Here is a 19489-nt window from a genome sequence, read left to right on the forward strand (position 1 = left end):
ATTAAAAAACCTTTTATAAGTGTACCTAGCATGGGAGCTGACATAATGTAGGTGTTTATTGTTTCCAGTCTTTTTTACATATTTTTCAACTTTGGCATATCCATTTGTCCATATTAACTTTAGCCAGGCAATGATTTTTAGAAATATTTCTGTTACAAACAATCCAAAGCCGGGGCGGGGGGGGGGGGTGTCATTATGTTCTTACTTCTGTTTGCTAATGTTTTATTCATAGTGCTTTTTCCTTTTTCATAAAGCAAGGGAGAATTTTCAGTTGTTCTGCGTGTCCAGGACATGCTTTATAAAAAAAAGGTATCTTTAGGAGTGGATTGGCAGTAACTAAACCTTGTTTTAGTTTTTGCTTGCTTCTAAACCATTGCTTTCTCTATAATTTTAAGCTACTCAAAAAGTGCTTATCTGGTTTTTTTGTTTTGTAGCTACCTTTTAAATACTTAATGAAAGATTCCATAGCAAACGAGAGCCAAGATTAAACATTAAGTATAATTGTTACCTGATTATTGTAGCCACAAGGTTTATCTTCCCAGGGAGCAATCCATTTGGCAGGTTACTGCCCATCTTGGACTATTTTTAATACCATTGTTATTCTACCAGAAAATAAAAAACTGGTTATTGAAGAACAAGAGAAATAGGTTTTAAAGGGAAGTTATAGGCATTGATAATCCTAATGGGGTATTATATTATTACATATTAGGCAGGCAGTCAATTAAATAGGAAGAACTTCATTACATGTAACTGTTAGTCAAAAGGAAGGCCAGCAAGATACTTGGTGGGAGAAGATAAATGTGTCTGGCTACTGAGGCACAATAGTCTGCAGTGTATTAAACATGGGCTTTGGAGTTTTATTTCAACAGTGCTCAGATCACTGCTGTGGATAAACTTAAAGAGGTCAATATTATCTTAAGCTTCAGTTATGTTACCTGCAAAATGGGTATGATTTACCAACTTGGCTTTTACAACAGTGAAGGTTAAAGCACTTAGCATAGTCCTTGGCATTTGCAATAAGTGTTCAGTTGATGTTACTACGCTGTTAAGCCAATTATGACTCTGTAATATAAGGGAATTTAGTCAAAGTTATCTTTACCACTTCGGTAGTTCTTCCGATTCCTACATTTTCAAGTTTAAGTTACGGTGAAAGGGAGCACACTATTTTGGGGTGCTTTTGTATCTCACATTAATTGCTGATTTTTATATTCACAAAAGTCACAAAGTTGGCATTATTTTGATTTTATAGGAAATCGAAGGATACAGCAGGGTTTTTTTTTCTTTTTTTTTTTTTAAGATTTATTTTTGAGAGAGTGGGGCGGTTTGGGGAGGAGGGGCAGAAGGAGCTGGAGAGAGAAACTCAAGCAGAGTCCTTGCTGAGCATGGGATCATGAGATCACAACCTGAGCTGAAACCAAGAGTCAGATGTTTAACCGACTGCACCACACACAGGCACCCCTGAAGTGTATAGAGCAGTTTTATATAATTTAACTGGTCATATTGGGCACATACTGAGCTGGATTCTTACCTCAATTCTACTTACTACAACAGTCTTACTGGAACTCAGGACTAGTCCTATCTTCACATCTTAACCATATTGCCTGTTTTGTTTTAGCAGGATTGTGGTAATTGATAATTCTTACCTCAGTACTGTCTGTAGCATGTTTGCTCTCAGATAATTCTAACCAAAATCATCACTACTGCAGTTAAAAATCCATATTTTAGGATGTATTTTACAGATTTTTATTAAAGATCTGATGCGTAGAGAGGCACTGTTGGCCTCTACTTAGTGTAGTCCCAGAGAGAAATGCCTACCCCCCCCTTTTAAAACTGCTGTTAATGATAACCTGAAAATAAATCTTAAATTTTTCTCAGTGATACTGTACAAGACTGTTTTCTTAAGAGGACATTTTGTTTATCCTACATGCTTTGTCTGTCTTATTGGTAAAGTCCTTGAAGTCATTGACCTGTGCTGTTTCTATTTTTGAGATACTTAAACTATTTTCTCATCTAGATGTTCTTTCTATTTCACATCTTGTATGGGTTTCTAGACTTCTCTGTACCTTTCATATTCCTTTAGTCTCTAGGGTACCAGTCCCTAGTCGGCTGAGCCACTTTTACAGGCTCAGCCAAAATAAGAAAGTGAAATGAGGAACAGTGATGGACTTGATTGAATCTCTTACGTTTGTGAAAACTCTGGTTATTAGCCTCTTGGCCTTATAATTTCAGTTGTGATTTCAAACTTGGTGTCTGTTTGGGTTTTTTTTTTCCCCCTCGTATTTTTTTTTTAAAGGCTATGTTAAATTTAGAATCCCATTAAGAGAAATGAAATGGAGTCTTCTAGTCTCTCACTACTCAAAAAATCACCTACAGAATCTTAGGCCCTGCCTCAGAATCCGAATCTGTATTTTCATAAGATCTCCAAATGTTTTGTATGTACATTAATTTTTGAAAAGCACTGTGCTAGTCCATTGTCTAAACTGGTCAGTCATTCAAATATTTTAATCACTCCCGTGTTCAGAAGACTCAGAATTAAGACGAAAACCTGTGTTTGGGACGTGTTTAAAAATTAAGGGAGAAATGATTTGTCAAAGTGAATCCTCCCATAAAGATAGGCACAGGGTCCTTAGGGCTACAAGATATTAGGCCAAGGAGGACTTCTCAGAGGAGTTGACTCTTGAGGTTTGCCAGGCTGTCGAAGAAGGGAATAGCATTTTAGCATTTTAGCTAGGGAAGCCCACTGTGTCTAGTGCTTGCTCCTAAAATCAGGCAGAAGAGACACCCCAAAATTTCCCTCCAGAGGAGCTTAGAAACCACCTTAGAAAGTGGGCGCTAAGGCTGATTTTTGGCGCTAAAGCGAAGTATGCCTATAAGCATACTGCACCCGCTTGGGGGAGTAGGGTGGGGGTAACTTGGAAAAGGCCGGTGGGGATTAGGGTGCGCTCTGCCTCCCACAAACCGTCTTTGAGGAGCCTCCCTTGCGGCAGCTACCCACCCAGGGCTCCGCCGCGCCTCCAGAGCCCTAGACTTCTCACCGCAAGTGTGCGTGATGGCGCCTGACGATTTCCCGTGCGCGAGGCGTGGCGCGGGGCCTCGGCGCGCCCTCCTCCCTTCCCGCACCACTGGACACCAAGCTGGCGGGTCCCCTGCGCACGCTCGGCAGCCCGCGGGCCCCAGGCGCCTCCTGGCAACCAGACGCCATCCCAGGCTGAGGGAGCGAGGAGGCTGCAATGGACCAACCAGTCATCGCCATCACCTCCAATTCCCTAAGGGAAGACCTGGGACCTGGCAGTTTGGTAGTCACCTCCTTGGTACAGACACCCTCCCCCGGCTCCCACTACCCACTGCCATCCCCTGCCCCGGGCTCCCCTGGCCGAACTCCCACTTTTCTCTAACGCTGGGCCTTTGCGCCCCTTGTTTTGCTCTTCGCACCTCTCCCTGCCCTCCTACCTACCCTGCAGTCCAGTCGTCCTGATCTTTATCTGAGTCTACTTGGTTTTATTTCCTCTTCCCTTGCTCTCCCTCATCCTTCCATTCGTCCTTTATTTTCTGTATTTTCTTTCCTTCTTCCGTACTACCATCTGCGCGGGGCAACTGCTTTGATTCCCCCCTTTGCCGAGAGGATGGGTTTTTCCTTAGTCGAACGCACATGTTTTTGCCCCTGCCTCTTATTTTAGTATTTATAAAATATCTTAAACTACCTTCGTTTAGTTTTTAAATATATTTGGGCGAAGGATGTTTAGTCTATCTTTTGTAAAGTGATTCACCCCTAAAATGAATTTGAAGTGATAGGTGGGTGGAGTTTAGATCGCCGCCTTGGGCAAAACAAAACAGCGGCTGCCAATCACCTTCCTTTAGAAGTATGGTGTTTACTTCTCCCTTCTTCCCGCTTGATTTTCCTGGTCCTAGGTAGAGGTGGGAGACTTGCCTTGACCTGCCTGACAAAGTTTGATTTCTGTGACTATAAATGTGCAACACAGAAGATTCAACATAAATCTAATAAAGGGAACGTATAGGAAGAAATTCAGACTTAGCAATGTGTATGAAACCGTGTTTTTTTTTTTAGAGAAATGCACATTTCATAGTAAAACTAAAGCTCTACTCATAAGTAGAGTGGATATAAGTTGCTAAAAAGGAAGAATGAATTATATCAGTTTTACTGATTAGTTTATTATCTCTAATGCACTGTTGCTTGAAATAACCTATATTTTGTAGTAGTAACAAAAGCATTATAAATGGAAGTACAATTCAATGTTTTAATGACTTCACCTAGTCAAAGTAGCACAAAAGGAAAAAACTAAACAACCGTGTTCTTTCGGTGGTGAGGCTGAAACAAATGTGGGATAATAATAAATGGGTATAGGGTACTTACTGTGGAAACCAAGAGCGTCCTTGGAAACTAAGGAATACCAAAATCATCTGCTTTTTAACTTGGCAGGTGAGGGGTTAAAAATAAAAGCTACCATTTATTGAGCCCTGGTTGTGGGTACAAGTCTTTAAATGTATAATGGCTTATTCTCATGCCAGCCTTGTTATGCCTTACTTTTATACTCCTAAGAGGGAGTTGAGACTCATAAGGGTTAAGTGACTTAGTAGTGCTCCTAGTTAGTAAGTGGCAGAGCTGGAGTTCAAGCCCAAGTCTGTCTGGGTCCTCTATCGTTCTGCCTCTTTAGTGTAACAGCTGGCTGGACAGGCTGAGAGAACTAGCTGTATCATATTTGTATGATACATAATAGTATATATAAAAACAGGAAAGGGCAGTTTTCAACATTTGCCATATCACTGGGAATTGGTATCCCAATATCACATTAATCTGATGACTATACACTTCTACCTTGAACTCCCAGCACAGCACCTGAACCATAAATCTATTATAATACAATTTTGGATTGTATTATAATACAATTATTATAATACACTCTGTCCTTCCTAGGAACACCAAATTTTGTGACATCTAATTTTCCTTACGACATCTCTTGTGAAATGAGGATGTTTATTACTCTCATTTTTCCAAAGGGAATTTAGATGGGAATTTAGAAGAACTTCAAGTCGTAAAATAGCAATTTAGGGAAATACGTCAGACAAAATTTATCATTATGTAGCTTTTATTTTAATTCAGGCTGACCAATTTGATACAGGTATTGATCTCTTCAAGCAAATGTTTTATAAAATATATTTAACTTCCAGGGATCACCTCTCAAATGAATAAGCACATTTTGTTTGTTAATAGAAACCAACCCGAAAGACATCATCTATTGAAAGAGAAGGATGGTGGAGAATAGCATTAACAGTATGTGTGTTTTTATTCTTTCTATTCAAGTGATTCATATTTCTGTTGATATTTTAATCAGCCTTACCTTTTAAGTCACTAACAATTGTAAGAAAACAGTGGACCTCATTTCCTGTTTATAATTTTAGTATCATTAAATTTTAGATGCAGTATAAACTAAAATAAGTCTAGGAATCTAGGTGCTTTACAGGATATCTAGATAAGGTCAATATAGCTTAAGATCTTGGTGAGATTACAGAAGAAAATGCCTCCATTCTATAAAAGGAGTTTGGGTTTCAGTTTGTATCTTAGATGGCATAGAGCTTGTGATAAGTTCTGTTAACATGGTCAGTGTAGGAAAGCAAGGTGGTAATAATGAAAGAAAAAAAAACCAGAAGATCCCCGTTCAAGAGACATCATTTCTATATTGTAGAAATATTTTCTGTCCACACCCTTCAATAATAGAGTGGCCCATGGGCCAAAGCCTTCTTGAAGTGGAATTTTAATGGTGGAACCAAGCCGGGTGCTCAGTGGAAATTCGGCCACAAAAGCAGCAGTGACTAAACTTTCAGGTCTGGCCATTCAGGCACACTGTGGTTGTGATATGAAAGAACCAAACCTCCTATTGGGCTGATGAGACCACATGCTCTGCCAGTTCATCCTCAGCCTCATGTTCGTGTTTTTTAGCTGCTCATTTGAGGGCTAGAGAGAAATGTGTAGTATCTACCCAGCAGAAGTAGGCTAACTTTTTTTTAGTCAAGAACTGTCCTGAGTGGTCTCAAGAGAGACCTGACATTTATAGGTTCAACTGCATCTCAAGTTTTAGTATCTCTGAAGTTACCTTTTAAAAAGTCAAAACTTCCAACTATGGCCGCAACCCATTTGCTATAATTCAGCAATTGTCTCAGAAAGGAAATAATTATGATTCTCTCGAAATATTGTTCTGTCAGGAGTGTTTACTATATTTGATAAAATTTTATTAAACCTTAAAACAGAAAGAAATGCTCCTTAAGAGTGACCCTTCTAAGAATGATGCTTTAGGAGATGTTACCAGTTTGCACACTGATCTGAAAAATGATGTCAATTTTCCACAGAACACTCCTATCCCTGGCACTTACCACTTGAAAACTTTCATTGAAGAATCCTTATTAAATCCAGTGATACCAACCTACAATTTTAAAAACGAAGGAAGGAAAAAACCACCTCTTGTGCAAAGAAACGATCCGGTACTAAATGACCTTCCCCTATATGCGCCTCCTGACTTCTTGGACTTACTTAAGAAGCAAATGGCCACTTACTCATTTAGAGACAAACCGCGGCCAAGCCCCAGCAAGCTGGTTTACAAAGATCAGGTAAAGTGCTACTAGCAGCCGGGTTTTTGTGGGAAAGCTACCAAGAGCCCCTGAGGAAAATACCCTGTGTACTTTGAGTGCATCTTCCCCAGGAGAAATTGAAAACCTTTCGACGCCTTATTGCCTATAGCAATCAAACAAAGGCTCCCTGATTTGCAAGTATGTCCAGCAGGATCTTCCCTTGTGAGACCTCCTTAACCTAAGGAGAGTACCTCTCCAGGCACTCTTGGCAGGATTCCCCTGACGTGGGGAGCTTCTGGAATCTTATCTGTGATTGGGCCATACTTCTGTTCCCTCAAGCAGTTTATACAGTGTACCCTCTTCTTTTAAAGAGAAAATTTTCCCAGTCAGTAGTGCCCTTTAATTAGAGTGTGAATATAACTGGATACCATAAGGAAAGCTTTTATTTTTTTATTTTTTTTAAGATTTTATTTATTTGAGAGAGAGAGAGTGAGAGAGAGCATGAGAGGGGAGAGGATCAGAGGGAGAAGCAGATTCCCCACTGAGTGGGGAGCCCGATGTGGGACTCGATCCTGGGACTCCAGGATCACGACCTGAGCCGAAGGCAGTCGCTTAACCAACTGAGCCACCCAGGCGCCCCATAAGGAAAGCTTTTAAAAAATGTCTTGTAGAAGTGAACACAGTGGTACCAGGAAGGCCAGATTCTACTCTGCTCTGTTGGTTCATTCATAACATTGGTAATAGAGAGAGCAGTGCTGTGCTTACAGTCCCGGGCTAGGTTCTGTGCAGGGAAGATGTTCCTGACTGGGGAGTATTTGAGTAACAATACAAGAGCAAATATATCAAGGGCTAAGATAAATAGCATGGCAGGAAATGCCAGGGGGAGTTCAGTGTAGGCTGGGTTGAAAAGCTGGAAGGCTCCCTGGATTAAGTAAGACCCAAGCCAGACCTTGAATAATACATGACATTTATGTGGCTCTTAATGGCTTACTGTGAGTTTCCACACGTATTCTCTTAGTTGTTCTTCCCCAGCATTCTGAAATAGGCGCAACAGATGTTATCCCCATTTTATATGTGAAAACCAAGGTGAGTAGATACTAAGTCACTTGTTCAGAGGCACGGAACTGATAGGTAGGTGAGGCAACACTTTTAACTGAGGGTTTCTGAGCCCAGATTTGGTGCTTTTTCCAGTGTGCCTCCGGCTACGGACGAGGGGCAGAGTTTGGATGTGTGGTCCAGAGTAGGTGTTTCAAGGGAGGGGCATGACCTTCTGGAAGGCCTGTTCCAGGCTGGCAGAGGTAGACTTGGGACTTGGCCTTTGGGACTTGGGACTTTAGGCCTCCCATTTATTAAAGATTTTATTTATTTATTTATTTGAGAGAGAGGGAGAGAGCATGAGTGGGGGAGGGTCAGAGAGAGAAGCAGGATCCCCGCTGAGCCGGGAGCCTGATGCGGGGCTTGATCCTGGGTCTCTGGGATCATGACCTGAGCCGAAGGCAGACACTTAACCAACTGAGCCACCAGGCACCCAAAGATTTTTTTCTTTTTTTAATTCATGAGAGAGAGAGACAGAGAGCACACAAGCAGGGGGGAGGTTCAGAGAGAGAGGGGTGCTTGACTCGGGGCTCCATCCCAGGACCCCAGGATCATGACCTGAGCCGAAGGCAGACGCATAGCTGACTGAGCCACCCAGGTACCCCTGGGCCTCCCATTTATAAAGAAGCCAGTAACAGTATCAGCCTCTACAACTTTATCAGAATATTGTTGTGATAACCTGAGAAGAAATGCATTGTAACTGGAGGTTGAATGAAATACAAGGGCTGTGGTTATGAAGATGGACAAGAAATTTTCAGCAGGATGAGCACGTCATAGCCAACACGTAAACCCTTCCTACTGCTCTGCAAATTATAGCTTTGAAACAGGACAGAGTGATAAATGTTCATTGGGTAAATCTTATCCTGTTTGCTTCAGTGGATGAATACAAACACTAAATTATGCTGAGACTTTTATGGCTTGGTATCGGGTAACCATGCTACATGTGAAATCATTCTGGCCACCTCCAGTGCAAAGTCATTCTTCCTCATTCTGCACCACTGTTTACTGCCCTTCTACTTCCTCTCTTCTTGCTTTTAGGGGTTGTTGAGGGTAGGCCAAGTAGAAAGTAGAAAGAATTAAATGTTTTCCTAATTTTCTGTTTCAAAGGGTATACGATAATGTTCTCAGGAGGAGAGATATTCAGATGTAACATTGTTTACTTACCAATAAAACTCACAATTCTGGTTTTTTAAAAGCAGAGCTCAGTAAAATAATAATTTGAATCTGAGGTAGATAGAGTATACATTGTTGTTATTTATTAACACAGAATAACATTCTCCAGCTTCACAATTTTTAAAAAGATTTATTTTTATTTTAGAGAGAGAGAGAGAGTGGGGGTGGGGAGGGAGAGGGAAAGAGAGAATCCCAAGCAGACTCTGCTGAGTGCAGAGCCCGAGGTAGGGCTCGATCTCACAACCCTGAGATCATGACCTGAACTGAAATCAAGAGTCAGATGCTCAACCGACTAAGCCACCCAGCACCCCCAAAGGATCCATTTTAATGTGTTCAAAAGACATCCTTGAACAGCCAATTGGGAGGTTGAGAAAATCTGGCCGATTCCTTGATCATTGGTAGCTGTGTTTATAGCTGTGATGATGATGTCTCTGAACACATGTTAATTTGAAAAGCCTTCCATGGTAAAAATAACGGCTGGTGGAATTTTCAACGGAATGGTTTTGCATTGAGCAAAGTATCAACGGAGAGAAACCTTGTGCCCAAGGAGGGACTGGCAAGTAATATTGTAGGGAACTCAAGACTTCAATGTAGGGATAATGAAACACAAAATGTAGATGGAACAATTAATTGTGCATTTTTAAAAAGATTTATTTATTTATTTTAGAGAGAGAGGGCAAGCACGTGAGCAGGGGGGAGGGGCAGAGGGAGAGAGAATCTCAGGCTGACTCCTTACTGAGCACAGAGCCTGTGGTCGGGCTCCATCTTACGACCCTGTGATCGTGACCTGAACTGAAATCAAGAGTCGGTCACTTAACCGGCTGGGCCACCCAGGCCGCCCCACATCATGCATTTAAATAAAAAACATGGCAGCCCTCAGAGTTGGCTCATTTTGCAAATAGTTTTTGAGGTTGAGCTCTCAAAGAGTACCTGCAAGGCAAAGTAATACTTGTCACATGCAAATAGGTCAAGAGAGTGGCCAGTGAAAATGAATTTTGAAAAATGGATTCACAGAACTTGTCTCAGGGACTGGGACCCACTGATAATTCTTAGTTCATTTGGAGCTGATGTAAAGTACATAGTATTGGCAAAATTAAGGACAATATCATTGCTAGTATGAGGCACGCATCTTTTTTAGAAAGTCCTGTGTCATCTATTTCTCAGACCCAAGTGTGAGTAGTGAATCAGTGATACTTTCATATGACATAAGATACTTTACTTCTCAGAGAGAAGGTACATTTGATGAAATTTCTACCGATAGTGCCTAAAAATATTTCACCTACCAGCCCATTCGCTGCATTCACCTTGTGATTATTCTGCTAGGGCTTCTAAAGGGATGAAAATCTGTTTCCTTCCGTCCCACCTATTTATGGATCCAGGTTTTCAAAATATTGTCATACCCAGGACCTAATAAGGAGAGTTGGATGTTTTCATTTATTCCAGTTTTCTGACATTGAGGGTTCTGGTACAACACAACTGAATTACGTATCTGCACTGATATCATCCTGCTGTATTTTATGACTCCAAGGTATTGCAAGATTTCTGAATGCCTAATCAACTCGGACTGAAACAATTAGCTAGGGTCAGGTATTATTATGGGCACATTGTCTAGATTCTCTGAGCCTTACATTACAAATAAAAAATTGAGAAGCATATATAGGACTTAGGAAGTGTGTGTGTGTGTGTGTGTGTGTGTGCATGCACATATGCATATACATATATACACACGCATATATACATTCTTTTTCATTCATTCATATATATATATATATATATATATATATATATATATATTTTCCATTAAACCCAACCACACAGTTTGCAACAAGTTCAGCAATGTGCAAAGAAACAGTCTCTTATGTGAGTCTCTATTTAAGAATGTGGAAAAAAATCAGCCCTCTCTCAGCTATATTAAATAGCAAAGAATGGCCAATGCAAGTAAAGTAGGACAAATAGAAAAGCTTTGGGTAATCAGTATTCCTTTCTAGATTAATGCTGTCTAAGAGTTTTTCCATGAGTACTTTATTACATAAATCTTTTGTGATTGCTGAGCATAGAACAAACAGCAGCTTAAGGGTTTTTTTTTTTTCTCACTTTTCACTTCTCTTTCTTGTTTCTTCTCCTGTGTATGCGTGTGTATGTGCATGAGAGAGGGAGAGCACAAGAGCAATGAGCATAAAGCATATATCCACAGTTTGAATAGAAAGCAAATATCCATGTAACCATCATCAAAATCAAGAAATAAAATGCTATGGCCCCTAAGAAAGTGCTTGCTTAAAATACATTCCTGTGCTGCCATGGTATGATTAAACAAACTCATGTTTCCTTGGTGTTTATTATGTCACGTGAGCAATTAACAAGCACGGGTGCATCAGAACAATGTATGTATTTCATCATAAAGTCTGTATTTACTGTTATTATCACTGTATCCATGAAAAGCTGCCTCTGCAATCAAAATTATATTAATATGTGAAGACAGCTGTGGGGTAAAATATAATAGCTGAACTTCTATGTGGCAGATAATGCCAGGATATGGATGCCTCATTTTCAGCAAAGGCAGTATTGTATCTTTAAATCTGATTTTAAAATAATAGGGGTTGGGGGAGATTGTTCACTTAAGGAAGGCTTCTTCCCAGGATTTTGTAACCCAACTCCACCCTGCCAGCTCCTTCAACATAGGAAGTTCTGGAGATCGGGTCTGTCTTCTTTTCCCTGGCTTCTAGTTCTCCTTCCTTCTCTTCCTCCCCTGTCACACGTTCCACTCTCTGTGCGTGCCGGTTCCAGACACTCCCTTACGTCACATACTCCTGTGCTAATATCTATAGATCCAGAGACAGTGGAGCTTCCCAGGTACTTTGCAACAAGTTTGGCAGTGGGCAGAGAGAGAGAGAGAGACAGTCTCTTCTGCAACATTCCTCAAAATATCCTCCATGGCCCCCTTGCGGAAGTCCTGCCTTCCCTAAAACACCACTCAAATTTCAGTCTGTGCCATCTTTAAACCACTCAGGTGGATTTAGTTATTCAGTTATTCCCCCCTGGCTTTATTGAGGTATAACTGACAAGTAAAATTGTATATATTTAAGGTGTACATGATGATTTTATATTTGTATGCATTGTGTGGGGCACCTGGGTGGCTCAGGCAGTTAAGTGTCAGACTCTTGATTTCAGCTCAGGTCATGATCTCAGGGTCGTGGGATGGAGCCCCGCAGTGGGCTCTCCCTCTCCCTCTGTCCCTCCCTCACCTCCCCCCAAAAAAGAAACTATATTTGTATGTATTGTGAAATGGTTACGACATCAGGTTAATTAACACATCCATCACTTCTCATAGCTACTATTTTGTGTGTGTGTGGTGAGAACACATAAGATCTACTTTCAACAGTTTTCAAGCATCCAATACAGTATTAACTATAGTCACCATGCTGTTCATTATATCCCCAGAACTTATTCATATAATAACTGAAAGTTTGTACCCTTTGACAATCATCTCCCCATTTCCCCACCCCCAGCCCCTGGCAACCACCATTCTATTCTGTTTCTATGAATACCCTCTTTTTTTTTTTCCTAAAGATTTTATTTTTAAGCAATCTCTACATCCAGTGTGGGGCTCAAACTCACAACCTGAAGATCAAGAGTCACATGCTCCACCAACTGAGACAGCCAGGTGCCCCTATGAGTACCCTTTTAGGTCCCATGTATGAGTGATACAAAATTGTATTTGCCTTTCATGGCTTATTGCACTTAGCATAATGTGCTCCAGGTTCATCCATGTTGTGGCAAATGGCAGGATTCCTTTTTTCACAGTTGAATAATATTCCTGTGAGATATATATATATATACATATATACATATGTATATATATATATATACACACACATATACATACACACATATGATCATACACATATATATAGCATTTATATCATATATATATTCATTATTCACTCATCCATCAGTGGACACTTAGGTTGTTTCCATAGCTTGGCTATTTGTGATTACTGCTTCAGTGAACATGGCAGTATAGATATCTCTTCTAGATATTGATTTTGTTTCCTTTGGATATATACCCAGAAATCGGATTACTAGATCATATGGTAGTTCTATTTTTTAATTTTTTGAGGAACCTCCATACTGTTTTCCATAGTGGCTGCACCACTTCACATTCCTACCAACAGTGCGCGAGGGTTTCCTTTTTTCCATATGCTGACCAACACTTACCTCTTATCTTTTTGATAATAGCCTTCCTAACAGGTGTGAGGTGATAGTTCATTATGGTTTTGATTTGTATTTCCCTGATGATTAGTGATGTTGAGCACATTTTCATGTACATGTTGGCCTTTGGTATGTCTTCTTTAGAAAAATGTCTATCTAGGTCTTTTGCCCATTTTTAATCAGATTTATTATTATTATTATTATTAGCTGCTGGGTTGTCTGAGTTCCTTCTATATTTTGGATATTACCAACTTATCAAAAAAATCCCAAAAAATCAATGATCAAACCAATGTCAAGGAGTTTTCCCCTATGTTGTCTGCTAGGAGTCTTATGGCTTCAGGTCTTACATTTAAGTATTCAGTCCATTTTGAATTAATTTTTGTGAGTGGTATAAGATAAGGGTCTAGTTTCATTCTTTTGCATGTGGATATCCAGTTTCTCTAATACCATTTATTGAAGAGGCTATCCTTTACCCATTGTGTATTCTTGGTGCTCTTGTCAAATATTAGTTGACAACGTATGTGTGGGTTTATTTCTGGGCTCTCTACTTTATTCCATTGGTCTATGTGTCTGTTTTTATTCTAGTACCACACTGTTTTGATTACTATAGCTTTGTAATATGGTTTGAAATCAGGAAGTGTGATGCCTCCAGCTTTGTTATTTCTCAAGATTGCTTTGACTATTTGGAGTCTTTTGTGATTCCGTATCAATATTAGGATTTTTTTCTACATGTATGAGAAATGCAATTGGAATTTTGATAGGGATTGCTTTGGATCTGTGGATTGCCTTGAGTAGTATGGATATTTTAACAATATTAATTCTTCTGATCCATGAACACAGGATAACTTTGCACTTATTTGTGCCTTCTTTAATTTCTTTTATCAATGTCTTATAGTTTTCAGTTTATAGATCTTTCACCTCCCTAGTTAAATTTATTCCTAAGAATATACTGTTTCTTATGCTATTGTAAATGAGATTGTTTTCTTAATTTTTTTTCAGATTGTTCATTGTTAGTCTGTGGAACCTCAACTGATTGTTGTACTTGTTTTGGTATCCTGTAAATTTACTAATTTTGTTTATTTTAACAGTTTTTTGGTGGAGTCTTTAGGGTATTTTTATGTATAAGATCATGTCATCTGGGGCACCTGGGTGGCTCAGTCAGTTAAGCGTCTGCCTTTGGCTTGGGTCATGATCCCAGAGTCCCGGGATTGAGCCCCGCATCGGGCTCCCTGCTTGGCAGGAAACCTGCTTCTCCCTTTCCCACTCCCCCTGCTTGTGTTCCCTCTCTCGCTATCTCTCTCTTTCAAATAAATAAATAAAATCTTAAAAAAACAAACAAGATCATGTCATCTGCCTACTAGGACAGTTTTGCTGCTGCTTCTTTTTTTTTTTTTTATCTTATTTATAGATAGAGCACAGAAATCGGATTACTAGATCATATGGTAGTTCTTAGAGAGACAGAGCACAAGCAGGGGGAGCTGCAGACAGAGGGGGAAGCAGGCTCCCCACTAAGCAAAGAGCCTGATGTGGGACTTGATCCCAGGACTCTGGGATCATGACCAGAGCTGAAGGCAGACGCTTAACTGACTGAGCCACCCAGGCATCCCTCAGTTTTGCTTCTTTCTTTACAATTTGATTGCCTTTTATTTCTTTTTCTTGCCTAATTATTCTGGCTAGAGCTTCTAATACTATGTTGAATAGGAATGGAGAAAGTGGGCACCATTGTCCTATTCCTGACCTTAGGGAAAAAGCTTTTAGCTTTCTACAATTGAGTATGTGAGATTAGCTGTGGGTCACTCAGTTGGATTTAATCTCTCCCGACCCTCAAGTCTCCAATCTGTCTTTTATAATTTTATTTATAGTATTTTATATTAGAATAGTTTATGTATGTGCCTTCTCATTCCTGCGGGCCAGGGGCCATATCTCTCTTACCATTGTATTCCCCACCATACCCAGTAGTACTTTACTCACAGAGCAGGCTCACCAAATGGTAGGTGAATGGATTTGTTGAATTTAGTACATTTAAAATATGATCAATTGTACAGCATTTTTCTATGCATCATCTCAGGCACACTATCATAAAATTTACCGTGAAAAGGGAATATTTGTTGAATGTTTTGAAGCTCCATCTTTGAAAATGTAACTTTTCCACTATTAAGATCAAGAAAAAATTACATAATGCTGTATGGTCATAAAATAAAGGATTATGAATGACAGGTAATAAGATAAAGTGAGCTTAAGACCTGTATTAATCTATTTTTGGTGTCCTTGTCCATTCTATGTAGTCAGTTAAGCTTTCACCAGGGCAATATGATCTCCTTCCTGCACCGGTTCCCAAGCACGCTTCCAGGTAATTATATACTTATTAAATTGCTTTTAATAATTTCACTCATGCCTTTTTATTTACATACTTAACCAATACTAATGGCTTTTAAACCTTATTTATGCCCATCATATCTAGAATAGCATTTTTAAATATTTAGTGAGAGATAGGGAATAAGTTAACAAAGTTCCCACATTAAAAAATAGATTTAGTACATCGTCTTTTTTTTTTTTATATAGGAGCTTCGTATTTCGTTCTACAGTTCAAAGATTTCCAACAAGCTGCTTCACTCCTGTAAGTATATTGTAGACAATTAACTCATGATGAATTTGATGTTTAAAATATGCAGTGGTTCATTTTGATATATCAAAATTAACATTTAGATCACTGTAGTAGATAAGCAATGAATGATTAATGTAATTGATTTAAGATATACTTAAAGTATACCTGAAGATATACCAGGGATTTCAAGGCAAGTAACCCATTTGTGTCAAGTTATAGAAGAAAAGTAAAACCTCCTTTCCTTTCTGTAGGTCTTGACTCATATCACCTTCTCAGTGAAGTCATCCCTAGTCACTTGTTCAGAATTTCCTGTGCCCTCTTCCTTGGTTTATTTTTCTCCATAATGCTCATCACTGTCTGATACACTACACTCAGACATTAATTTGTCCTGTTTTATCTGTCCCCCCCCGCTGGAATATACGCTTCATGAAGGTGGAGACTTTTATCCGGTTTTGTCCTGTATACGTAACACCTAGAAAAATGGCTGCCACATGGTATTTATTTATTTATTTATTTATTTATTTATTTATTTTTTAAGATTTTATTTATTTGCGAGAGAGAGAATGAGAGACAGAGAGCATGAGAGGGAGGAGGGTCAGAGGGAGAAGCAGACTCCCTGCTGAGCAGGGAGCCCGATGTGGGACTCGATCCCGGGATTCCAGGATCATGACCTGAGCCGAAGGCAGTCGCTTAACCAACTGAGCCACCCAGGCGCCCGCCACATGGTATTTATTGATTTAATTAATAAAATCCTCAGAGATATTCGATAGATCATTGTATTAACAACAAGAAGGAAAAGTATCTCTGGTTTCTTTCAAAAATGTGAAAATGCCTTCCTGTTTCTACAAATTTCCAAATATATGTTGTGTTTTGATAAAAATGAACTCCTTTAGATAATTAACCAGCTGGTAGGATGCCAAAAAACAAATAATTATATAAACATTTTGAAGGATTAAGACAAGATGAAATTATTTTAGGGTGGTTTGATGGACTTGAGTTACCTATTTGTAACTAGAAACCCAGATGGAGAAAGACATGTTCAATGAACATTTGAAAGAGGAATTTAGATAAGAGTTCAGAAACAGACCCTAGACTATATAAGATTTTTATATTTGATAAAGATGGTATGACAAATCAGTAGGGAAAGGAAGAGAATATTTTATGCTGGGCAATTGATTAAATAACTTAGAAATTAAGTTAGATTCTTCCTACCACATCTTAAAATAAATTCCATATTGATAAAAGAATTAAATGAAGCATAAAACCAGAAGAAAATATATTAGCCTGTATCTAATTTTAGGATAAGTCAGATTTTCTGAGATCAGAGCAGTGGGTGAACTGCAAAGGAGAAGTATTTGATTTGACCACACAACATTTAACATTTCTTGTATATTAGAAGACAAACTGTAAACAAAGCTAACAGGCAAGTGCAAATTCGGAAAAGTATTTTCAACATATGTGGCAGATAAAGGGCTAATGGCCTTATTTAAACTCTTAACAATCTAGAGGAAAAACATCAATAGAAAAGTAAAACAGATGAAGGCTGGGAGTGGACCATTCATGTAACAAGAAGTTCAGATAGCCAACAAAGGTGAAAAAATTTTGATCCCACTAACAAATGTGAGAAACTAAAAGGCTGACTGAAAACTTTCTGTATGTGGGTGGTGTGCTGGGCTGAATAATGGCCCCAGAGATGTGGCCATGTCCTAATTGGTAGAACCTGTGAATGTTCCCTTGAGTGGCAGGAACCGTCCTGCCCACTTGATTACGTGAAGGATCTTGAGATGGGGAGATTGTTCTGGATTCTCTGTTGGGCCCCACATGAACACACAAGTGTCCTTATACGAGGGAGGCAGGGGGAGATTTGAGAAGGGGGAGAAGGCAGTGTGGTCACAGAGGCAGAGGTTGGAGTGATGCGACCACAAGCCAAGGAAGGTGGCTGTCACCAGAAGCTGGAAGAGGCAAGGACAGACTCTCCCCTAGAGCCTCCAGAGGGAGCAGCACCCAGCCGACACTTTGAGTTTCGCCCAGTGACACTGATTTCAGACTTCTGGCCTCCAGAATGATGAGAGAATAAAATTCTGTTGTTTTAAACCACCAAATTTATGGTAATTTGTCACAGCAGGCACAGGACATTAATAAAGGTGGGGATTATGTCCAGTGGATTTCACAGTTGATTGACGAGAGGAGGACATGGTTTTGGTTTTTCCTTTGGCTATCCCTAGGCCTTTTCTCTTGCACATGTCAGTAGCTTGGGCTACAGCCAGCTGCCAGTGTTCTGGGAGCTGAGTCAGGGAAGAGGCTGGGGGGTCTCACCGTTTGGTGTGTGGAGAAGTTCACTTAATTCCTGTTTTTGGTAAAGGCTCCTGTCCTTAGAGTTCCTGGGGCTCCTGCATCCAGTTGTCTGGTACAGTCTCCCCAGAAATGCACCCCCTGCCCCCCCTGGGATGCACGAGTGGGGGGAGGTGGAGGGACCTGGAGAGAAGAGGTCTACCAGTCCTCTTACTTTCAGCCCCCCCCCTTTCCATTCCCACCTCACAGGGGTCTCATGCCTAAAATTCCTGACCTTCTCTTGGGTTCTGTGGAGCAAATCAGCCTGCTCCCCTGGCAGTTTCAGTGGTCTCCACTGTGCTCCATCAGGTCCCATTCCTCCAGGGTGCTTCATGTCCTCCCACAATACGTTCTCTCCGTTGGCTCTTGTCTCTTCTCTTGGCTCTGTGTGTGTGTGTGTGTGTGTGTGTGTGTGTGTGTGTGTGTGTCTAGAATGGGAGGTGGATCATTATTTGATGGGAAGAAGGGAAATAGATGCATATGTAAGTTGGCTTTGGCAGCAAGCAGTCAAGACAACTGGGTTTTTTTCGCTGGGTAATAACTCTGTCTCCCTTGAACTATATGTTTTAAATGAATGCTGCGAGCTAATAATGATTTGTTTACTATCAGTAAGGAGGGACTTAGTCAAAAATAATTGGATTTTAGTTCAGGTTAGGCGTCCTGGACAAGCAGCCTGGGATGTGAAATAGCACAAGCCAGTTGATTCGGACAGTTTTTGCTTTTGTTCTCATTGCTTTGACGGAGAGAAGATTTTTCGAGATCCTTATTCTGCCATTTTCATTGAAGTCACCTCATCCCTTCTATTTTATAAATAAAAGTGATTCACTGATTTGGAACATCCTGTCCTTCAACAAAGTGAAAAGAATACTTTCATGGAAAATGTTCTAAGACAAAGAAATAGCCCAGGGCTGTGATTCATGTCTGTCCTAAACATGCATTCCCAGAGCAGAATGTGGGCTTGGTTTAGATCTACAAACTTGTAAACTGTAGAAAACAAATTCCGTTGATCCCAACAGTGGGAGATGGTGGTGCGCTGTGTGAGTATGGTACAGAAATATTGCTTACCATTCTCAAAACTTTTTGAGATAAATGCAGTAATCTTCAGGCCATTATAATATGGCCACTTAACCTTTATCTGAAAAATCTCATTGGATTGATTTTATCCTTTAGTCTCGTTGTTCTAGAAATTAACATTATAATCACAGAACTGTTAAGGACTCTTAGAACTGGAAGAACCTATCAATGAGCTACGGTGGACCCTTGAACAGCATGGATTTGAACTGTGGGGGCCCACATATATGTAGGTTTTTTCCAGTAAACGCAGTATAGTACTGTAAATGTATTTTCTATTTTCTTATGATCCTCTTAATGTTTTTTCTACAGCTTACCTTAGTGTAAGAATACAGTATATAATCCATGCAACATACAAAATACATGCTAATCCACTATATATGTTATGGGTAAGGCTTTCAGTCAACAGTAGACTATTAGAGT

The 19489-nt window shown here is 39.9% G+C and overlaps 1 protein-coding gene across 1 annotated transcript in view; it reads left to right on the forward strand.

Annotated features, from left to right (window-relative positions):
* The first annotated feature begins 3230 nt into the window (after positions 1–3230).
* STPG4 (sperm-tail PG-rich repeat containing 4) overlaps positions 3231–19489 on the forward strand; it is a 36433-nt gene continuing 20174 nt past the window's right edge. The window contains exons 1-5 of the mRNA XM_032411083.1: positions 3231–3311; positions 5231–5290; positions 6364–6621; positions 15345–15409; positions 15622–15676. Coding sequence (XP_032266974.1) covers positions 3231–3311; positions 5231–5290; positions 6364–6621; positions 15345–15409; positions 15622–15676 — 519 coding nt within the window. The remainder of the gene's footprint in view (positions 3312–5230; positions 5291–6363; positions 6622–15344; positions 15410–15621; positions 15677–19489) is intronic.

Source organism: Phoca vitulina, unplaced genomic scaffold (genome assembly GCF_004348235.1).
Source record: "Phoca vitulina isolate PV1807 unplaced genomic scaffold, GSC_HSeal_1.0 scaffold12, whole genome shotgun sequence".
Classification (NCBI taxonomy): Eukaryota; Metazoa; Chordata; class Mammalia; order Carnivora; family Phocidae; genus Phoca; species Phoca vitulina.